This window comes from Schistocerca americana, chromosome 1 (assembly GCF_021461395.2).
Source record: "Schistocerca americana isolate TAMUIC-IGC-003095 chromosome 1, iqSchAmer2.1, whole genome shotgun sequence".
NCBI classification, from domain to species: domain Eukaryota; kingdom Metazoa; phylum Arthropoda; class Insecta; order Orthoptera; family Acrididae; genus Schistocerca; species Schistocerca americana.
The window spans coordinates 342,876,134-342,896,123 of NC_060119.1; the positions used below are offsets into that span (position 1 = coordinate 342,876,134).

The 19,990-nt window shown below is 42.9% G+C and overlaps 1 protein-coding gene across 1 annotated transcript in view; it reads right to left on the reverse strand.

The window, feature by feature from the left end:
* Positions 1–19,990, reverse strand: part of LOC124622440 (apolipoprotein D-like) — a 90,233-nt gene that overhangs the window by 39,697 nt on the left and 30,546 nt on the right. Inside the window, exon 2 of the mRNA XM_047148142.1 lies at positions 1,030–1,155. Coding sequence (XP_047004098.1) covers positions 1,030–1,149 — 120 coding nt within the window. The 5' untranslated portion in view covers positions 1,150–1,155. The remainder of the gene's footprint in view (positions 1–1,029; positions 1,156–19,990) is intronic.

A 19,990-nucleotide genomic window follows, 5' to 3' on the forward strand; every position in this document is an offset into this window, starting at 1 on the left:
CGATAATGTGCTGCATTCCTACAGGACGTTAATTTTGTACTGTTTATATCATTGTAAGGAGAAACCGTATTGGTCGTATTTTTTTGTTTTATTATCCGCAAAATCGATTTTCAGTCACTTAGTGACCATCCTCAGTGCTGTAATATACAATTAAAATTGGTAGGCACTGGTGTCAACAAGCTTAGAGCGATCACATGTGATCATGTAATTGTATCTTACAGCACTGAGGATGGTCACTAAGTGAACGAAAATCGATTTTGCGGATAATAAAACAAAAAAATACGACCAATGTGGTTCTCCTTCCAATTATATCCATTATCGGGTCGTGGTGCACGGAACACTCCATGGAGTCGCCAATCAATGTTAATATCATGTTAAGCCTTGTGATGCCAATTGAGGAGCTACTCGACCTAATGATAGCGGCTCCTGTCAAAGAAAACCAAACCATCATAACGACCGGGAGAGCGGTGTGCTGACCGCACGCCCCTCGTATCCGCATCCTCAACTGTAGATGACACGGCGGTCGGATGGTCCCGATGAGCCACTTGTGGCCTGAGTACGGAGTGCTTTTATATCACGTTAAGCAAATATCTTGAAGTGCTTATTTATCATTATGCACAGTACACAGCAAAATGATGTTAATGCTCTAGGAAGTTGTACTCGATAATGGTGTGAAAACCAAGATGTAGATTCTAAATTACTTACAACAATGATATATTTAATTTGCTGCCGTCAATATTTTATATCAAGTTTTAATTGTTCAATAGTGCTTCACGTTAACTATACGTGCAGCTGGTACAAAATTATAGAATTCGGTAAACGTCTGTAGAAAAAAATGCAGAAAGATAGTTTTATAGGGAACGGGAGGTGTGGTATTTCTGACAGAAGGACAGGATGACCTCAGTATGGCTCTGCAGCGCAGGGTGACAATTCATCCTTTTATTACAGTAACTTGTTTCAGAGCTAATGTATGACACTCCTGCAGTCTCCAGGCTACGTGTACAGCTCGTGACGTGCAGTGAGACTCACCCTCTCGACGCTGAAGTTGTGCTCCACCTCGACGTCTGGACAGGGCCCCAGCCCCGGCACCTGCCCCACTGCGGGTGACGCCGCCAGCCACGCCGCCAACACTACTGCCGGCAGGAACATCGCTAACTGCAACACGGCAACATTGCACGTGTTGTTACCAAAGCAACGGGTGCATCTGAACTTTAGCCGGTGCTACAGTTGCGTTTTCGTCGTGGCATGGATGTATAAAATTTGTAGACAGGCACCGAAAGAATTAATCTTTCTGCGCAACACCTAATTAGATCAGCAATTATGGGATAGGTTCCATGAATTCTGTTTAACAATTTTCGCCTGTCCTATCCATATAATGATAGGTAGTATGAATTTTACCTAACAATTTTCATCCATCCTATCCAGCTAATTGGGTAAGATATATACTATGTGATCGAAAATAACCTGACCCTCCCAAAAACACACATTTACTCCATATCAGCAACCTCAGCAGTCATTAGACATTGTGAGAGGGCAGAATGGGGCACTCCGCGGAACTCACGGACTTCGAAAAAGGTCCGGTGATTAGATGTCACTTGTGTCATACATCTGTACGCGACATTTCCTCACTCCTAAACATCCCTAGGTCCACTATTTCCCCCGTGATAGTGCAGTGGAAACGTGAAGGGATACGTACAGCCCAAAAGCGTACAGGCTGACCTCGTCTGTTGACTGGCAGAGACCGCCGACAACTGAAGAGGATCGTAATGTGTAATAGGCAGACATCTATCCAGACCACTGCACCGGAATTCCTAACTGCATTAGGATCCACTTCAAGTACTATTACAGTTAGGCGGGAGATGAGAAAACTTGGATTTCATGGTCGAGCGGCTGCTCATAAGCCACACATCACGCTGGTAAATCTCAAACGACGCCTCACTTGATGTAACGGGCGTAAACATTGGACGATTGAACAGATGAAAAATGTTGTGTGGAGTAACGAACCACGGTACACAATGTGGCGATCCGATGGCAGGGTGTGGGTATGACGAATAGCCGATGAACGTTATGTACCAGCGTGTGTAGTGCCAACAGTAAAATTCGGAGGTTGTGGTGTTATGGTGTAGTCTTGTTTTTCATGGAGGGGGCTTGGACACCTTGTTGTTTTGCGTGGCGCTATCACAGCACAGGCCTACACTGATGTTTTAAGCACCTTCTTGCTTCCCGTTGTTGAAGAGCAATTCGGGGATGGCGACTGCATCTTTCAACACGATCAAGCACCTGTTCATAATGCACGGCCTGTGGTGGAGTGGTTACACGACAATAACATCCCGGTAATGGGGTGGCCTGCACAGAGTCCAGGCCTGAATCCTATAGAAAACCTTTGGTATGTTTTGCAACGCCAACTTCGTGCCGTGCCTCACCGACTGGCATCGATACCCCTCCTCAATGCAGCACTCCGTGAAGAATGGTCTGCAGTTCCCCAAGAAACCTTCCAACACCTGATTGAACGTATGACTGCGAGAGTGCAAGCTGTCATTAAGGCTAAGGGAAGGCCAATACAATATTGAATATCAGCATTACCGATGGAGGGCGCCACGAACTTGTAACTCATTTTCAGCCAGGTGTCCGGATACTTTTGATTATGTAGTGGAGGTCGCGCTGGTCACGGTGGCCGATGCCCAGTGACCAGTTTTCGTCCAAAGCGCCGGGCAAGTTCGTTCGTTTCTTGAGAAGGGGAGGCCCACAAGCGTTTGCCAACTTTCTGCCGGTCGGCGATGACAGAATCGACGCGCACGCCTGGCAATATTTCTCAAACAGTTAATAGAAACTATTCAGCAAAAAAATTTCATTTTTGCTTTACTTTCAGCTTTATATGTAACGTTTGCTATTATGTACCCATCATTTCGTTAATGGTCATACTTACCGTGACATTTACGCTGTACGAAATTCTAAAATGTTCGCTATGAAAAATAGAGGTCGCTATGATTTTGCGTTTGGTGCATATTACATAATATGTTGCTACGTCTGAAATTTATCTAAGATATTGAGTATTTCTTTAGACTTGGTGGAGGTCTCTGTCTGTTACCAATCTCGTAAAAATTGATCTGACATAGCGAGGTCATTTGCGTTCGAGACGCACCACCTGTAAAATCAGAGTCAAAATTCACAACATTCCTCATATTCTATAAACGGTTTCAGATACCGAAATGAGATTTTGGCAAATGATAGCATACAAAGAGGACCGTATTTTTCCATTTGCTTACTATGTGAAACTTCATTGTCTACTGTTTATTCCACTAGCTACCTACTTTTCCAATGAAAGAATGTAATTTGTTAAAGGCCATCGATAGCTGCAGAAACGAGAAATGCTATGGGTTTTGGAACAACAAAAGCAAAGTCATTACAAAATGATTCAAATGGCTCTGAGCACTATGGGAGGTCATCAGTCCCATAGAACTTAGAACTGCTTAAACTTAACTAACCTAAGGACGTCACACACATCCATGCCCGAGGCAGGATTCGAACCTGCGACCGTAGCGGTCGCGCGGTTTTTAGACTGTAGCGCCTAGAACCGCTCGGCCACTCCGGCTGGCGACGTCATTTCACTTTTATTTTGTACCGAGGAGGTGCTTTTCCATAAGATGCTGATCTTAACTGTCCTCAGTTTCTCACCTAATAAACTTAATAAACTACTGCCTTTTCATAAGATGCTGGCCCTACTTTTCCTCAGTTTAAACTTAATAAACCAATGTTTCAGTTTTCTATTGCAGTTTTGCGTCTATGCAACATGTTACTGAGGTGATACTATGAAAATTCCGCTGAGTTTTGGCAAAAGAAGCAAATTTTAATATTGCAGTAAGAGTAATGTGTAGGTTTTACTCTAAATTCCCTACTCGTTACACTTCTCTGAAAGTTACAAGTGGTTGACAACACAGGCCAAAATAAATCGCTGGATTTTCTGGGGATTTCTTTTTAGATACTAACCAAAGAAGAGGGACAGATCTCTTTGAATGGTCACCACGCAAGTGTGTGCGTGAAGGGGCCCCACTTAATATTTACAAAAAATGTGAGTGTAGTCATCAGTTTAGAGTGGCACTTCCCCTCCAGCGCTCAGCATTTCCCTTACAGCGCCTCCCTGCAGCCCGCATCACTACCACTCTCCCCAAGCATACCCTGTCATCTTTGCGTCTACCAGCTATGGTATTCTGCATGCATTATACTTCAAACTAACTCTCGAACTCTAAGATGCAGGCAACAAGTACGCCATAATAAATAGAGGGAATGGATACATCCACCATCAACCATATCAACAAAATCTTTGCGTAGCCATCTGACCCTACCCAAATAGCATTTGTATTTTTGCTCCACAGAAGCTGTATCACTATCCCCTAATTATTTAATGCTGTTCACTGCACCTCACATTCTGCATCCTCTTACCTTGGGGCACACGAATTTTTTACCACCTCATCAAATTCCTCTCCCTTCTCGTCCCCAATTAGTACATTCATTTATTAGGTCTACAACTTAAATATCACCTTTTTTCTCACAGTTCGAGACTTTATAGTGAAAAATTTACATTAAAAAAATTACTGTTCAATGTATTGAGCATTGCTGGCCACTACTTTCTCCCATCTTTCAGGCAGCATACGAATCCTGCAGCAGAAGAACTGGGCGTCTTTTGCACTTGTTCATATGAATGGAAGCGCTGTTCAGCCAGTCCATGTGTCACTGATCGAAGTGGTAGTCAAAGGATGCAATGTCTGGAGAACATGGTGGGCGTGGTATGACTTCCTATTTCTGTTGTGTACGACATCATACACAATAGTAAGGAGAGGTGGGTCGTGGAGTCATGGTAGAAAAGCTGAACAGGAGCAGAAATGATAGGCAAACAAGTTAACACAGCAAACAAAAGATTTAAGTTAAAATGAACAGTCGAGATAGCAATAATATTCTTTATTGACCGGTTTTGGCTTATATACAAGCCATCTTCAGAGTTATTTGATCCCTATGGCTGCTGCTGACAGCACCTCGGATTTCTCGTGGTACCACGATCGTACACTCGGGGTACCACGAGAAAGCCGCACCAGCCATTGGGGGACAAAACTTCTGAAGATGGCTTGTATATAAGCCGAAACCAGTCAATAAAGAAATATTATCGCGGTCTCGACTATTAATTTTACCTTAAATGTAACATGAAGTCACTGCTCTCCGTAAACAAAATTTATGAACAAAAAATTTGCTTATTTATATTTCTCCAAGCGTATGAAGACTACGAATAATGTAGCAGGAAATAGAGCCCAGCAATCAATGTCAATAAGGATAAGACTCTCTGTACTAAATCACGATCGACTGTAGCCCTCTCAGACCCCACATCACAGCCATTCTCACCATTGTGAATAATGACCTTTTGCTGTCTGTTGCTAGAGTAAGTGGTGAACCAACTGTAAGCTACTCCCCGTATTCCATAAAGGTATAACTTCTGGAGCAATACTTTGTGATCACCACACACAAAGGCCTAGTTAAATCAAAAAAATATGGCTAGCGTTCGAAACCTTTTGTTTAACCCATCCAGTACCTCACAGAGAAAAGAGTATATAACATTTTCAGTTGTTAACCGACTTCTAAGGCCGAAATGTATATTTCATAGCAAATCGTGTGATGTAAAATAATCAATTATCCTTACATATAGAGCCTTTTCAATAGCTTTAGCAAACACTGATGATACAGAAATAGGTCTAAAATTATCTAAGTTATCCCTTTCTCCCTTTTTATAAAGCGGCTTTGCTACTGAGTACTTTAATCGTTCAGCAAACTGACTATTCCTGAAGGAAAAATTACAAATACGGCTAAATACAGGGCTAACATGTGCAGCACAGTACTTTAATATTCTACTAGGCACTCCATTATAACCATGAGAGTTTTTAGTCTTCAGTGATTTAATTATGGACTCAATCTCCCTACTGTCTGTATCACAGAGGAGTATCAATCTTGGAAAGGCATTTGCCAAGAAAGTTATATGATTCCCTGTAGAAACTAAATTTTTATTTAATTCACAAGAAGTACTCAGGAAATGATTGTTAAATACTGTACATATATCTGATTTATCAGTAACAGAAATATTTTTACTACGAACTGACTTTACATCGTCGACCTTGTGCTGCTCACCGGATAATTCCTTCACAACTGACCATATGGTTTTCATTTTATCCTGTGATTTAGTTATTCCATTTGCGTACCACATACTCTTTGCCTTCCTAATAACATTTTTAAGCACCTTACAATACTGTTTGTAATGGGCTACTGTAGCTTGATTGTGACTACTTCTAACATTTTGATGTAATTCCCGCTTTTTCTACATGGTATTCTTATCCCACTAGTCAGCCACCCAGGCTGCCTATTACTGCTAGTACCCCGTTTGGAGCGTTCTAATGGAAAGCAACTCTCGAAGAGCATGAGAACTGTGTTAAGGAAAGCATTATATTTATCATCTATGTCATCGGCACAATAAACATCCTGCCTCTCATGTTTCTTGACAAGGTTTAAAAAACTCTCTATTGCTGTTGCTACATAGTTTGCAATTGTGTGTGACATTTGTTTGAGTACAAAAGCCTTTTAGTGTTACAATTTGTGCATCATGGTCTGAAAGGTCACTCACCCTTTTATTAACAGAATGCCCATCTGGTAATGAAGAATGAATAAAAATGTTGTCTATGGCTGTGCTACTGTTCCAATGCACCATAGTTGGAAAAAACACAGTCTGCACCAGATCATATGAATTTAGGAGATCTACCAACATCCTTTTCCTTACACCATCATACACAAAAATTATATTGAAGTCACCACATATAACTAATTTCTGGTACTTCCTACAAAGTCAATCAAGAACCCTCTTATATAAATAAGGAACTCCTGTTCCTTATTTATATAAATGATATGCCTTCTAGTATTACGAATGACTCTAAAATATTTCTCTTTGCTGATGACACTAACTTGGTAGTAAAGGATGTTGTGTGCAACATTGGCTCGGTTTCAAATAGTGAAGTTCATGACATAAGTTGATGGCCTGTAGAAAATAAACTAATGCTAAATCGCAGTAAGACACAGTTTTTACAATTTCTAACACACAATTCAACAAAACCTGACCTTTTAATTTCACAGTATGGGCATGTGGTTAGTGAAACTGAATAGTTCAAATTTCTAGGTATTCAGATAGTAAACTGTCTTGGAAAACCCACGTTCAGGATATTGTTCAAAGACTTAATGCTGCAATTTTTACTATTGAACGGTATCTGAAGTGAGTGATCATTCGACACGATAATTAGTCTACTTTGCTTATTTTCATTCGCTTATGTCGTATGGTATTATATTTTGGGGTAACTCTTCCCATTCTAAAATCATATTTTTGGCTCAGAAACGGGCGGTTCGGGCAACAAGTGGTGTAAGTTCACAAACAACTTGTCGACCCCTGTTCACGAGCCTGGGTATTTTGACATTGGCCTCTGGATATATATATATTCCTTACTGTCACTTCTTGTTACCAACGTTAGCGTATTCCCAAGAATAGCAGTTTTCACTCAGTTAATACCCGGCAGAAATCAAACCTGCATTTGGTTTGGACTTCCTTAACTGTGGTCCAGACAGGTGTGCAGTATACTGCTGCATCCATTTTCAATAGGCTACGACTTAGCAGTAATACACACGGTTTCAAATCGAAACTGAAGATTTTCCTCGTGGGTCACTCCTTTTATTCTGTCGAGGAGTTCCTTGAAAAATTAAGCTGATCCTTGTTGTATTCTTGATTGCCTTTACTTAAACTTATGGATTGAATTTTTTCGGCTTCATAAACATTTAATTTTTATCTGTTATTACTTTTATGTTGTAATTTCACGTACTGATACGTGCCATGACCTTGGAGATTTTCTCCTCAATTTGGTCCTACGGAACTTGACCTGTAACTAAATAAATAAATTGTGTGGTAGCCATGACTATGTGTCGTCTATGTAGCGTCGTGTAGTGAACAAGCTCCAAGTGAAAGTGGCTGTCTGGGTGCCGCCATCTGTACTATACTATGGTGGCAGAAGGCGTTCATAGTACCAAACCATTCTAGGTGTGGCTCAGCGAGTGCGTTCCATTGGGTCCACCAGATCTTGCACGACCGCTATCAGCTATGACGGAGACTTACAAGTCTGCTGCCAACTTTGACGTCTGTGGGGTGGTATCCATATGTGATACCACAATTTCAATGATTCCAAGTGTATTTGGACAGGTTTTGTGACATAGGGTTTAGCATTGTCATGCTACGAAATCGTCTTTTCATATCTATCGCTATACTGTGGCCATTTGTCTTTCAATTCTCGGCTCAAACACATCATTTGCTTTCAATAACGATCTCCTATGATTGTTTCCATCGGTTTCAGTACCTTCGAAAACCTTCTCTCTTCCACCACCATGGCAGTCTTCGTTGTAAGAGCCACTATTCGTAACGCATTAAAAAGGTTCTCTGCATGTTCTTTCACCAACAGGTGCCTTACCACAGGTCTTACCCAATATATATTATGAGCCGTAGCCATAGATTTATTCATGTTAAAGCAGAAAATTAAAATTTCCCTCAAATGAGGAGAATTTTTCTCATAAAGTGACATATTAAATCGAAAATAGCTTTATGATGCAATCACAAGTCGACTAATAAGTTGATGGCGTTATGTTTACGTATGCCTAAGCTTACTGTGTGGTAATTACGACCTATCACGTGCAACACCTCTTGCTGCTACAGCCATCTATTGCAATTCATCTAGTAAACTCGACCCAAACAATTCCACCCATTATTTCTTAGCACCCAATCTAGGTACTTTGCCTCACGAATACGAATACATCCTCCCAATTCCGTTCTTATGTAGACTCCACATTTCTCCCTCACTCAACTGCAGCACACTTCCAACGCAGTCTGTGATATCCGATTTGACATCTATCTCACTTATTAAATCTAATACTTAGAACACTGGATACATGTTCAGGAGAAGCTGTATCTTAATGTGTCCATCCGTTGCGTCGCTAAAGCACTTAAGATGGTTCCTCCGAAAAGAAATGGCGAACTTCCTTTCACACGCTTGTCAGGTCAGAACATTTCCTCAGTGTCTAATGACCATTAAGGGATGGAAACTCTAGACTTCCAACAACTCATTGCCACATCAGCATTGACATACTTCTGCTACTTCACATTACTTTCCTCTCCTTTATCATGGTCTAGCTTTCTTTATACTTACATTGACCTCAACTCCTGTGTTTTCCTACCGCAAGACTTCCATATTAAATTAATCGCTACATCATCACCCAAAATCTTATATCCTCACAGTATCAGCGATTTTTCCAACTCCAAAACTAGTCTCTTGAGGTATGGGTCCTTCCAAACAGCGCAGTGTTCTATCAGCATTTGCACCCTCTCAGTAGTGTGCCACGACTTAGTGATTCATGACAAAGTTCAAGTCTTATCCCAGTTTGCAGTTGACACCAGTGCTGGTGATGCGTTCCCATGAGAAAAAGCCGAGCGCAGCGCTAAGGCGGGAGGAGGAGTGGCTGTGAGTGTCAGCAGAGAGCAGTCTGCTGTGTGGGCGTTGAGGCAAGGATGCAGCAACCACTTGGAGACAGTGCTAGGGGATACGGGCAGCAACAGAGGACAAGACTTCACATGCAGTGCAGGGCCTTAGATGACGTGCCGTCTTGTTTAAGTCCTCGAATGGCTGCTTCATCAAAATGGCTGGGAGGCAGTGGCACTCGGAAAAAGGGGTGGCAGTTAGCTGTCGACAGCGGCTAAGAGTGTATGGACGTGTATGGACGGTGGGGCAAACACTGTCGTCATGGGGATTGGAAACTGAAGGAAAGAGAAAGTTTACATAGACTCATCAAGAGAGCACAACAAGTGAGCAACCGTGATGGGGTTAGCTGTTTAAATGAAGCGGCAAGTTCACAAGAGGGATCCAGTCTGCTCTTGAACAGCAGTGCACAAGTGGAGTGGCGTATGAGTTTTACCCTGCAGAAACATTGCTGTGCAGACGAATGTGTCTGACGGTGTTTTAGTCTTAGTTTTGTCAGTTGTCATAAAGCTGAGCCCATGGCAAGTTTCAGTAGGAGAAGTTTTGGATGAACTAGCCCCTGAGAGGTACCTTACTTTGCTGTTAATTGTTATTATCTGATTTACCTTCCTGATACATAAATTACAAGCCTAGTTTTGATTTACCTATCCGATTTACTTGTTCCTGTTGCCAGTATTGGATAGGCTGGTTTCGAGTCCTCTGATTTTTATTGTTATCTCTTGTTGATTAATAGTCCGCCCCGATAGCTGAGTGGTAAGCGCGGCGGTCTGTCACGCCAAGGGGCCCGGGTTTGATTCCGGGTGGTTCGGAGATTTTCTCCGCTCAGGGACTGGGTATTGTATTGTCCTCATTATCATTTCATCATCATCAGTGGAAGGCAACGGGAAACCACACATGGCCTCACTTCCCTAGGGGCTCATGCAGTGGACCTCTCTGACGAGGTTTCCCTCATGACCAGACCTGCCGTAAGGCACAACACAAAGTTAAGCTTGTTGATTAATGGCATTCATATTAGTTGAGACTTTTGAGTGTCGACCTGGTTGGATTAAATTTTATGTCGTAAGCTACAGCCCTGCTATTTTAATTTCTTGTTATTGCTTCTAGAAATTGCGTGCGTTGGTGCTATGTGCGTTAAACCTCCACTTCCAGCATGGGAAGGTGTGCCGGCCCTGGATCTAATACGCACAGTGGATTACAGACGGGGGTGGGTGTGCCAGCCATCCAGGATATGGCTTTTAGACGGTTTCCAACATCCCACTAGGTGAATACCTGCTTGATACCAAGTCCTGTCTCAGTTGAACGATTCGCCAACGTTTAGAGAATTTTTGCACGATTATACATGATTCGTGCTACAAACATACAGTTGGGGTACAGACGTCTCCGTACCACGGGGTAGCTCGCTGGCGACAGGAAGGACATCCGGCCACCGGTTAAACTAACTATTCCAAATCGGTCAATAACCATGTTTACCCTGCACAGATGCGGGACAAAGGCACAAGGAAAAGGAGAAGAAAATTCCCTCTCCCCTATGTAGTCCTCAGCGGCAGAGTTGTATATTATTTTATGCACTCCTTGTGACGGTAAACCTACATTTATATGAGAGGCAGGAATTTTACCGTGTTGCCATGCTATTTTAGATATAAAGTTAATGTGTATGTGTTGGGACGAGTGGTCGTCATTTTCCTTGCTTATAAATAATGCCCATATGATTTCTTGAATTATGCTGTTAATAACCATGTTTAAAGCTTATTAAGTATTTGGGCGCACACCACTCCCACCCACTTTCCATTCGCTCCGTTTTTTCGGCAGCCTTTGTAAAAAAAAAAAATTAAAAAAAATGCAATTTTTTTTTCTCCAATTTCAATAATTAGTATACATTATTGGGTCTCTTACGCACTCTTGAATATTTCACATTTTACACACATTTTATATCTTCTGAGTTTTGCATAGGTGACAGATCTCCGCTCACTGGTGCAAATGTGAAATTACAGGAAAGAAAGCGAACAGAGACAGCAAGTTTTCACGCCGTTCTTAGTCAACAATTGCAGACACGTGTTCGATAATGCCAAAGAAGCAGAAAATAATAGGGTTAAGGTTCAGTGTCTCGTTCGGTATCAGAAATGGATCACATGAATGCGATGTAATACACTCTAAGACAAAAAAAGTATGCACCAGGAAAGAATTATCCCGATGGGATGAAAATCGGTAGACGTGATGTGCATGTGCAGACAAGCAAACGTTTATAATTTCAGAAAATTTTGGCTTATTTGTTCAAGAGAAAGAGCTTCACAAACTGAGCAAGTCAATAACGGGTTGTCCATTTCTGGTCCTTACGCAAGTAGTTATAAGGCTTGTCATTGATTGACAGAGTTTTTGGATAACATCCTGAGGAATATCGTTCCAAATTTTGTCCAACTGGCACATTAGATCATCAAAATCCCGAGGTGGTAGAATATCGTCGACGTAGCGCTGCGCTATAAGGGTGCCGCTGATGGCAACCAAAGAAGTCCTGATATGAAAAGAGGTGGTACCCCAGACGGTCATTCCTGGTTGTCGGGCCATATGGAGGGTGACACTGAGGTTAATCCCACCACTGTCCGGGCAGAGTTCCGACACGTCTTTGGCCTGGCATCTCATTGACTGGAACAGAATAGTCTTCAGCGATGAGTTCTGCTTCGAACTGACCAGTCAACAGTTAAGACTTGCCTGGAGACGCCCCGGACAGTAGCGGGATACCAACCGTACGGCCACTTATCAGATGCACGACAACCATTAGCGATGGTCTTGGATACCGTTTCTTTTCGTAGATACCGTTTCTTTTCGTAGCAGGACCCCTTTGATTGTCATCTGCACCCTTACAGCATAGACGTACGTCGACTACATTCTACGCACCGTTTTCTTGCCCTTCTTGGCAAGCCATCCTGGGCTTACATTTCAGCAAGATAATGCACACCAATACTCCGCGGAAGTTACTACTGCTTGTCTTCGAGATTGCCAAACCCTACCTTGTCCATCGAGATCGCGGGATCTCTCCCCAACTGACAACGTTTGGAGCGAGCATTGTGGGCAGACCCTCCAATCAGCTCAGAATTTTGACGATCTAAAGCAACTAGTCGGACAGAATTTGACACGATATCGCATAGAAAGACATGCAACAACTTTATCCATCACTTAGCCAACTATCATTCAGTCAAGGTGGTATACTCAGTGATAAAACAAAGCAGTAGGTTTTACCAGCAATGTCGACCCTTAGACAGTGTGTCTAAAAGTGTATTTTAAATACGACAGTGTGCCGTCTTAGGCACTGTACAACATTTAAAACACTTGATAATGGCACTTTGAAGCCGAAATCATGATCGGGTAAATGGAACACTGCAAATAAAAAATAGTCTAATGGCGGTACTGACTTTAAAGAGCTGTCCATCACTGCCAAGTCGAATAACAGCTTACATAAGAGTCAGTGGTAGACCTACGTGTTGTTGACTTGCTCAATTTGTGAGGCTCTTCCTCTTGAATAAATCATCCCTTTTTCCTGAAATTATAATCATTTGTTTGACTGAACACCTACCTCAGATCTGCCAACTTCTGCTCCGTTCACATAATTCCTTCGTGATGCGTTGTTTTTTTTTTTCTCCTTGAATGCAGCTCCATTCGTATTAGATGGTTCTCAAAAGGTTTTCAAGATCACATCACAACGAACGGGAACTATCTCATCACGTACATAAACCGTACAATGTCTGTGTTCTGCCAAAAAGTCTGTGGACAGACGTCAACTAAAATTAGACGAATCTTAGACAAAGATTTCAACGGGCTTGCGACACCTAAGAAAACCACAGTCAAGTGCGCTGTGAAGGATAGTCACAGATTCAGAATCTAGGCACTCATAATATTCCATGTGAATGTGGTAGTAGGAGCGTGGATAATATTCAAACTACTTTTCACTGCGGTACACAAGCATGCCACATCAAGACCATAAATCTAAAAAAATTAGCGTTGGTCCAAGAGATCTTATGAATAAGCAGATGTTTTCTGATCACGCACGGGTTCCATTCCAAGCTTCAAGTTACTGTCATTTGATTATCAAAGAAGCCTGGAAATTGCTATGTACTTCAACAATTTTAATATACGCACGGGATGCACACTAAGCACTTCGTGAAAATAGGAGCTTCGCAGAGAGAGATTACTGAGCAGTATGTCCAGTGTTACAAGAATTTACCTCTGGAGCACAGCACTGAGTCGAAGTGAATTACAGACTGAGGTAAAACCAGAAAAGAAGAGAATAGAAGCGTTTGGGATGTGGTGTTACAGAAGGATCTTCAAAATTTGGTGGACTAATAAGAAATGATTAGATCCACGACGTAATCGGAAAGGGAACGAATATATGGAAGAGACAGGATGACAAAACGTACGCTAAGGCATCACGGAATAACTCCTGCACTGCTAGAGAGATTCAAAGAGGGAAAAACCTATATAGGACAGGGGTTGGAACACAACGTCAAATATCCGAGGACGTTGTGTGTAGCTGCTACTCTGAGATGAAGAGGTTGCCACGGAAGAGGGAGACAGACCTATATCATATATAGCGATATATTGGCGCCGCGAACCTAGAGGTCACTGGCACCACAGCGTCACCTAAACTTGTGAAATTCCGTCACCTCTTTGACAGTCACCAGCTTTTTTAACATAGACAACTGTGAGTATTAGCGAAGGGTCGGAAGTCTGAATAGATTTAACGGTAGTCCGCCACGATCATTTTACGTTCGGGAAATTCATCTATGCAGCTCTTGCCCTTTTTTTCCTCATTTGCAGTTAAATTATAGGATATGGGTTCCGCCATTATGCAAACACACTGTCTTCTTCTTTGTACAAAAAACATGTTTCGGCACCTCTGTGCTGTTGTCAGTGAGTTTATGTATATTGAAAGCTGTAAAAGGTGAAAGTATTTTAGGTTATAACTGATTTAACAAAGAGGGGTCTAAAGAAAGTTTTTGTTCGTTTTGCTTCTTTCCGTGATTTTACATTAAAGTCGGAACCCATATCCTATAATTATGTTAGGGACTGACATACAGGCATTCAACGTGGGAGATACCACAGACGCGAGGTAAGTAATGATTACAGATACAGTGTATCATTGAAAAGTTGAATTACATCAGTTTCTCTATATGAAAAAATGAACCCGGAAATAAATCTGAATTTGTCGCTATTTAAAGAAAGAGAGAGTCACATTCTTTAGATGTGTGAAATGTCGCGGTATCTATTTAGTACGGAGTTAGAATTACAAAGAGGCCGAAATCCCTTGCCCAGGATCGTGCACAATCAGTTAAGTTACAATCGTTTTGACTCTTAAAAGGGATCGTAAAGTAAAACGAACAAAAGCCGTAGCAACTCCTTCCCCCAACCCCCCACCCCGCCACACACAAATATCTTTGCTGCTGTGACATATTGTAGGGCAGTTCTAAGTACGCCGTATAACGAAATGTGAACCTTGCTATTTATACAGGTTGGGGAAAATAAAAGTGGCCCGGACGAATGGCTATCATTCGTGGTAGCGTTAACGGAGGGGGAAACGACCACCGGATGGAACAAGTGCCTTACAACTGGCTGAACCTCAGAACTCATTTACACGATCTTCACACCCCTGATGAGTTGTTAGGAGAGGCCAGTCTTGTCGCGGCCCTAGCCGGCCAACCACGTCACCTGATCAGTCAGTGTGCGATTGCTTTGTGTGGGGAACTCTTAAGTTTGAGGTGTATCACAAGAACCCTCATAGTCTTCAAGAACCGCAGCAGAACATTTCGGATGAAACTGCAGCAATGCCGTCAGTCCAGCTTCGATTCGTCTCCATCAACTTGCTGAGGAGGGCTCAAAAGTGTCAAGAGATGAATGGCGTTCACTTTAAACATCTGCTATAGTCAGATTAGCACTGTAGTCCCTTTCCTCTGCCGTGTTTCTTTGTAGCCTGGAACTCTGTTTCTGGGCTACTGTCACTTGCCCCACCTTGTAAAATCAAACAAAATCCGCTGTCGCCAAAATTCACTACATATTTAATAAACATTTGTTTATAAACAACTAAACCTGCAAGTTGAACTCATAAACGTCGTACTAAATGAATAGAATGCTCGGATGAGTATTTTGATGGGTATTACGTATATATACCACACTTGACTCTAAAAAATGCTAGGAGCGGCCACAATGTAAGTCTTTACCAGAAAGGAAGCTGAAAGCAACGGTACCTTTCTGTAGAAAACTAATGCAAGTTCTGTTAAAATTTAGTTTTTACACAGCCATTTAGTGTGGGGATATGGAAGAGAAGTTAATCCCTAGCCTTCAGTCCTTACTATTATGTCAGATGGCTCTGAGCACTATTGGACTTAACATCTGAGGTCATCAGTCCCCTAGAACTTAGAACTACTGATACCTAACTAACCTAAGGACATCACACACATTCATGCCCGAGGCAGGAGTCGAACCTGTGACCGTAGCGGTGGCGTGGTTCCAGACTGAAGCGCGTAGAAGTGCTCGGCCACTCCGGGTGGCTATTATGTATAAAAAGTGTATTACAATGCATATACGTAAGAAATTAAGCGAAAAGGTAAAGTACTAAAAAGAAGAGTTGAGAAATAAATGTATGGGGTATCATCACCATAAGAACAGACAGGTGCTACGTCGTCTTGGATTAACTGTCCCGGGTTCGATTCCCTGCGGGGTCAGGGATTTTCACCTGCCTCGAGATGACTGGATGTTTGTGTTGACATCATCATTTCATCATCATTCATGAAAGTGACGAGATTGGGCTGAGTAAAGTTTCGGAATTTGTACGGGCTCTGATAACTGCGCAGTTGAGCGCCCCATACACTAAACATCATCATCATCATCATCATCATCATCTTGGAATAACCAACAGGCACCAACGAGGAAAAACGGTAGGGACAGCCAGACATATAGAACAGATTATAATCGCAAATATATGAAGATATGCGGAGAGCTGTATCAGATTAGTCAAACGACTACTAACAACTAAAACATTAAAAAGATCTATTCACAATAAGTATGCTTAGTAACTAAATATTTGACACGTCTTACGGAAAGAGTAATTTTACGGCTCACCCACGGCGGCGTCCGTTACCAAAATTTTCCTGACGCCATACCGTTCTTTCAAGAACTGAGCTAGAATTGTTCTCCGCGAAACCGAAAACATAGACAGTAGAGAGTTAGTTTCTCTGCAGTGACAATTGTAAAAAAATTACGCCAAGACAACAGCAGCTAGTATACAGCGAATGAAATCTAAATAATATATTTTGGGAGTAGCGGGTCCCGCAGCGCGTGTCATTTTACCTTGTATAGATCGCCTCCCGCAGCGGCAGCCATGGCTGTCGGCGCTGCGCGTGTGGCCACCGCGCGCGCGCTGCTTTGATGTGGGTTTTAGCGCGCCGTGACGTAATGAGTGACCTGGCGCCGGCTTTCCCACCCGAGCACCGCAGAATCGCACCGTCACCGCTGGGCTCCATAACCGGAAACCACTCACGTGCTAAAAGGCTGCGCTTCCGCGTGCTTCTGGCCACTGCCCGCTACCACACAGGGCAGCCACCGACACACTCAGTGGAGCTTACATAAACAAGGCTCTCTCGAAATGGAACAGTAGGAGTTCATGATAATTGAGACCGAATTTTATCATTTAAGAGTTAATTTTGCGTGTGTGGAAGTTGCAAATAGTAGAAGCCTAAAATACGATCTAAACTATTTCATCCGCGTCTCTTTATGCCGTCGTTCACGCTCGACGTTTTGATTCCATTGTTGAAATTGGAGGACTAAGAGCAGTATTTAATGTTTCCTATTTCTCTCGCCTCATTTATCGCCATGTTGGTGACGAGATAAAAAGCAAAGCCTATTTGATAGGTGTTAACGAAAAGGCTGTGATTACTTAAACTTGTGGTAGAAGCTCACTTTTTGTCCGTGTTTGCTCTCTAATACATAATTGTAGAACAATGGTTCTGCATTGAGCAAATAGAATTTCTTCTGCAACGTCCATACGTTTTGCGGCTTTGTTTCCCCATCGTCAGTCGGCTCATCCTATTTCCTGTTGAATAACACCTGAAAATTAACGTAATAATATGTAGTCTTTGGTAGTACGTTATTTATGTTCGAAAAACTATGAACAGAATATACACCTTAATATTATAGTTTATGTTGTTGTCTTTCATTTGCAGTGTAGTTGACATTTTAGTACAGGTTGCCATCTACAGCTAACCACGATTTATCAGCAATGCACTGCGCTGGCAAAAGTCATGGGATATCTCCTAATAACGTGTCGGACCTCCTTTTGCCCAGCATAGATCAGCATCTCCACGAGGCATACACTCAACAAGTCGTTGGAAGTCACCTGCAGAGATACTGAGCCACACTGCATCCATAACTTCCCGTTCAAATGGTTTCAATGGCTCTGAGCACTATGGTACTTAACTTCTGAGGTCATCAGTCCCCTATAACTTAGTACTACTTAAACCTAACTAACCTAAGGACATCACACACATCCATGCCCGAGGCAGGATTCGAACCTGCGACCGTAACGGTCACGCGGTTCCAGACTGTAGCGCCTAGAACCGCTCGGCCACTCCTGCCGGCTAACAGCCCGTAATTGCGAAACTGTTGCCGGTGCAACATTTTGTGCACGAACTGACCTCTCGATTATGTCACATAACTTTTCGACGGCATTCATGTCGAGCAATCTGGGTGGCCAAATCCTTCGCTCGAATTGTTCAGGAAGGTCTTCACCCATTCGTAAACGTTATGGCAGAGTGATATGGCTCATCGTCATTCATAAAAATTCCATCGCTGTTTGGAAACATGAATGGCTGCAACTGGTCTGCAGGTAACCGAACATAATCATTTACAGCCATTGTTCGGTTCAGTTGGACCAGAGCACCCAGTCCATTCCATCTAAACCCAATACATCCCATTATGGAGACACCACCAGCTTGTACAGTGCCTTCTTGACAACTTTGGCCCATGGCGTCGTGGGGGCTGCGCCACACTCGAACCCTCCCATCAGCTCTTACCAACTGAAATCGGGACTCATCTGACCAGTTCTCCGTTTCCCAGTCGCCAAGGATCCAACCGATATGGTCCCGAACCCAGGAGAGGAGACGTAAGTGATGTCAAGCTGCGAGCAAAGGCACTTGCGTCACTCGTTTGCTGCCATAGCCCATTAATGCTAATTTCGTCTCACTGTACCAACGGATACGTTCGTCATACGTCCCATATTAATCTGTGTGTTTATTTCGCAAAATGTTGCTTGTCTGTTAGCAGCGACAACTCTACATAAAAATGTTGCTCTTGGTCGTTAAGTGAGGGCCATCGGCCGCTGCGTTGTACGTGGCGAGAGGTAATGCCTGAAATGGGGTATTCTTGGCACACTCTTGACGCTATGGATCTCAGAATATTGAATTCCCTAACGATTGACTAAATGGAATGCCCCAAGGATATAGCTCCAACTACAATTCCGCGTTGTAAGTCTCTTAACTTCTGTCGTGTGGCCTTAATCACATTGGGAACCTTTCCACATGAATCACGTGAGTACAGATGACAGCTTCGTCAATTCACTACCCCTTTATATCTTGTGTACGTGATGTACGTGATACTGCCGTTTCTGTATACGAGGGTTGGAACTTAAGTAGTGGCAACCACTTATTCACAACCGATACAAAAGAGTTACATGTTTGCACCTGATACTGTCCTTCAAAGCAGTGACTAGCTTTTTGTAGAACCCGTTGCCAGCGACGTAGAAGGCGTAGTATACCGCTAGCAGATCCTGTTCTGTGTTGATGGTGCGAGTGGAGAGGTTCTGAAGCGAGTGCCACGAAGTGGTTCCTCCATCTTCGGAATCAAATCAAAAGTCCGGGGAGTATGGTGGATGGTACAGTACTTCTCAGTCCCATCTACCGAACAGAGCAGCCACAGCTTGCGCTGTATGCGCCTGCGCATTGTCGTGCAAAATGATGAGTGGGTTGCGCAGAAAGTGTCGCCTCTTATTTCGCAAAGCTGGTCGCAAGTGATGCTCCAAAACTAACAGTAATACGCGGCGACACTTTCTGCACAACCCACCCATCATTTTGCACGACAATGCGCGGGCGCATACAGTACAAGCTGTGACTGCTCAGTTCGGTCGATGGGACTGGGAAGTACTGTACCATCAACCATACCCCCCCGGACTTACGTCCTTGTGACTCTGATTTGATTCCGAAGATGAAGAACCCATCATGACGCCATTCGTTGGACTGGCGTTTCAGTTTTGGCTTCGTGGCATTCGCTTCGGAACTGTTCGAGATATTCGACAGGCAGTAGACCGCTCCATTAGCACCGTCAACAAAATAGGCTCTGTTGACGGTATACTACGCCTT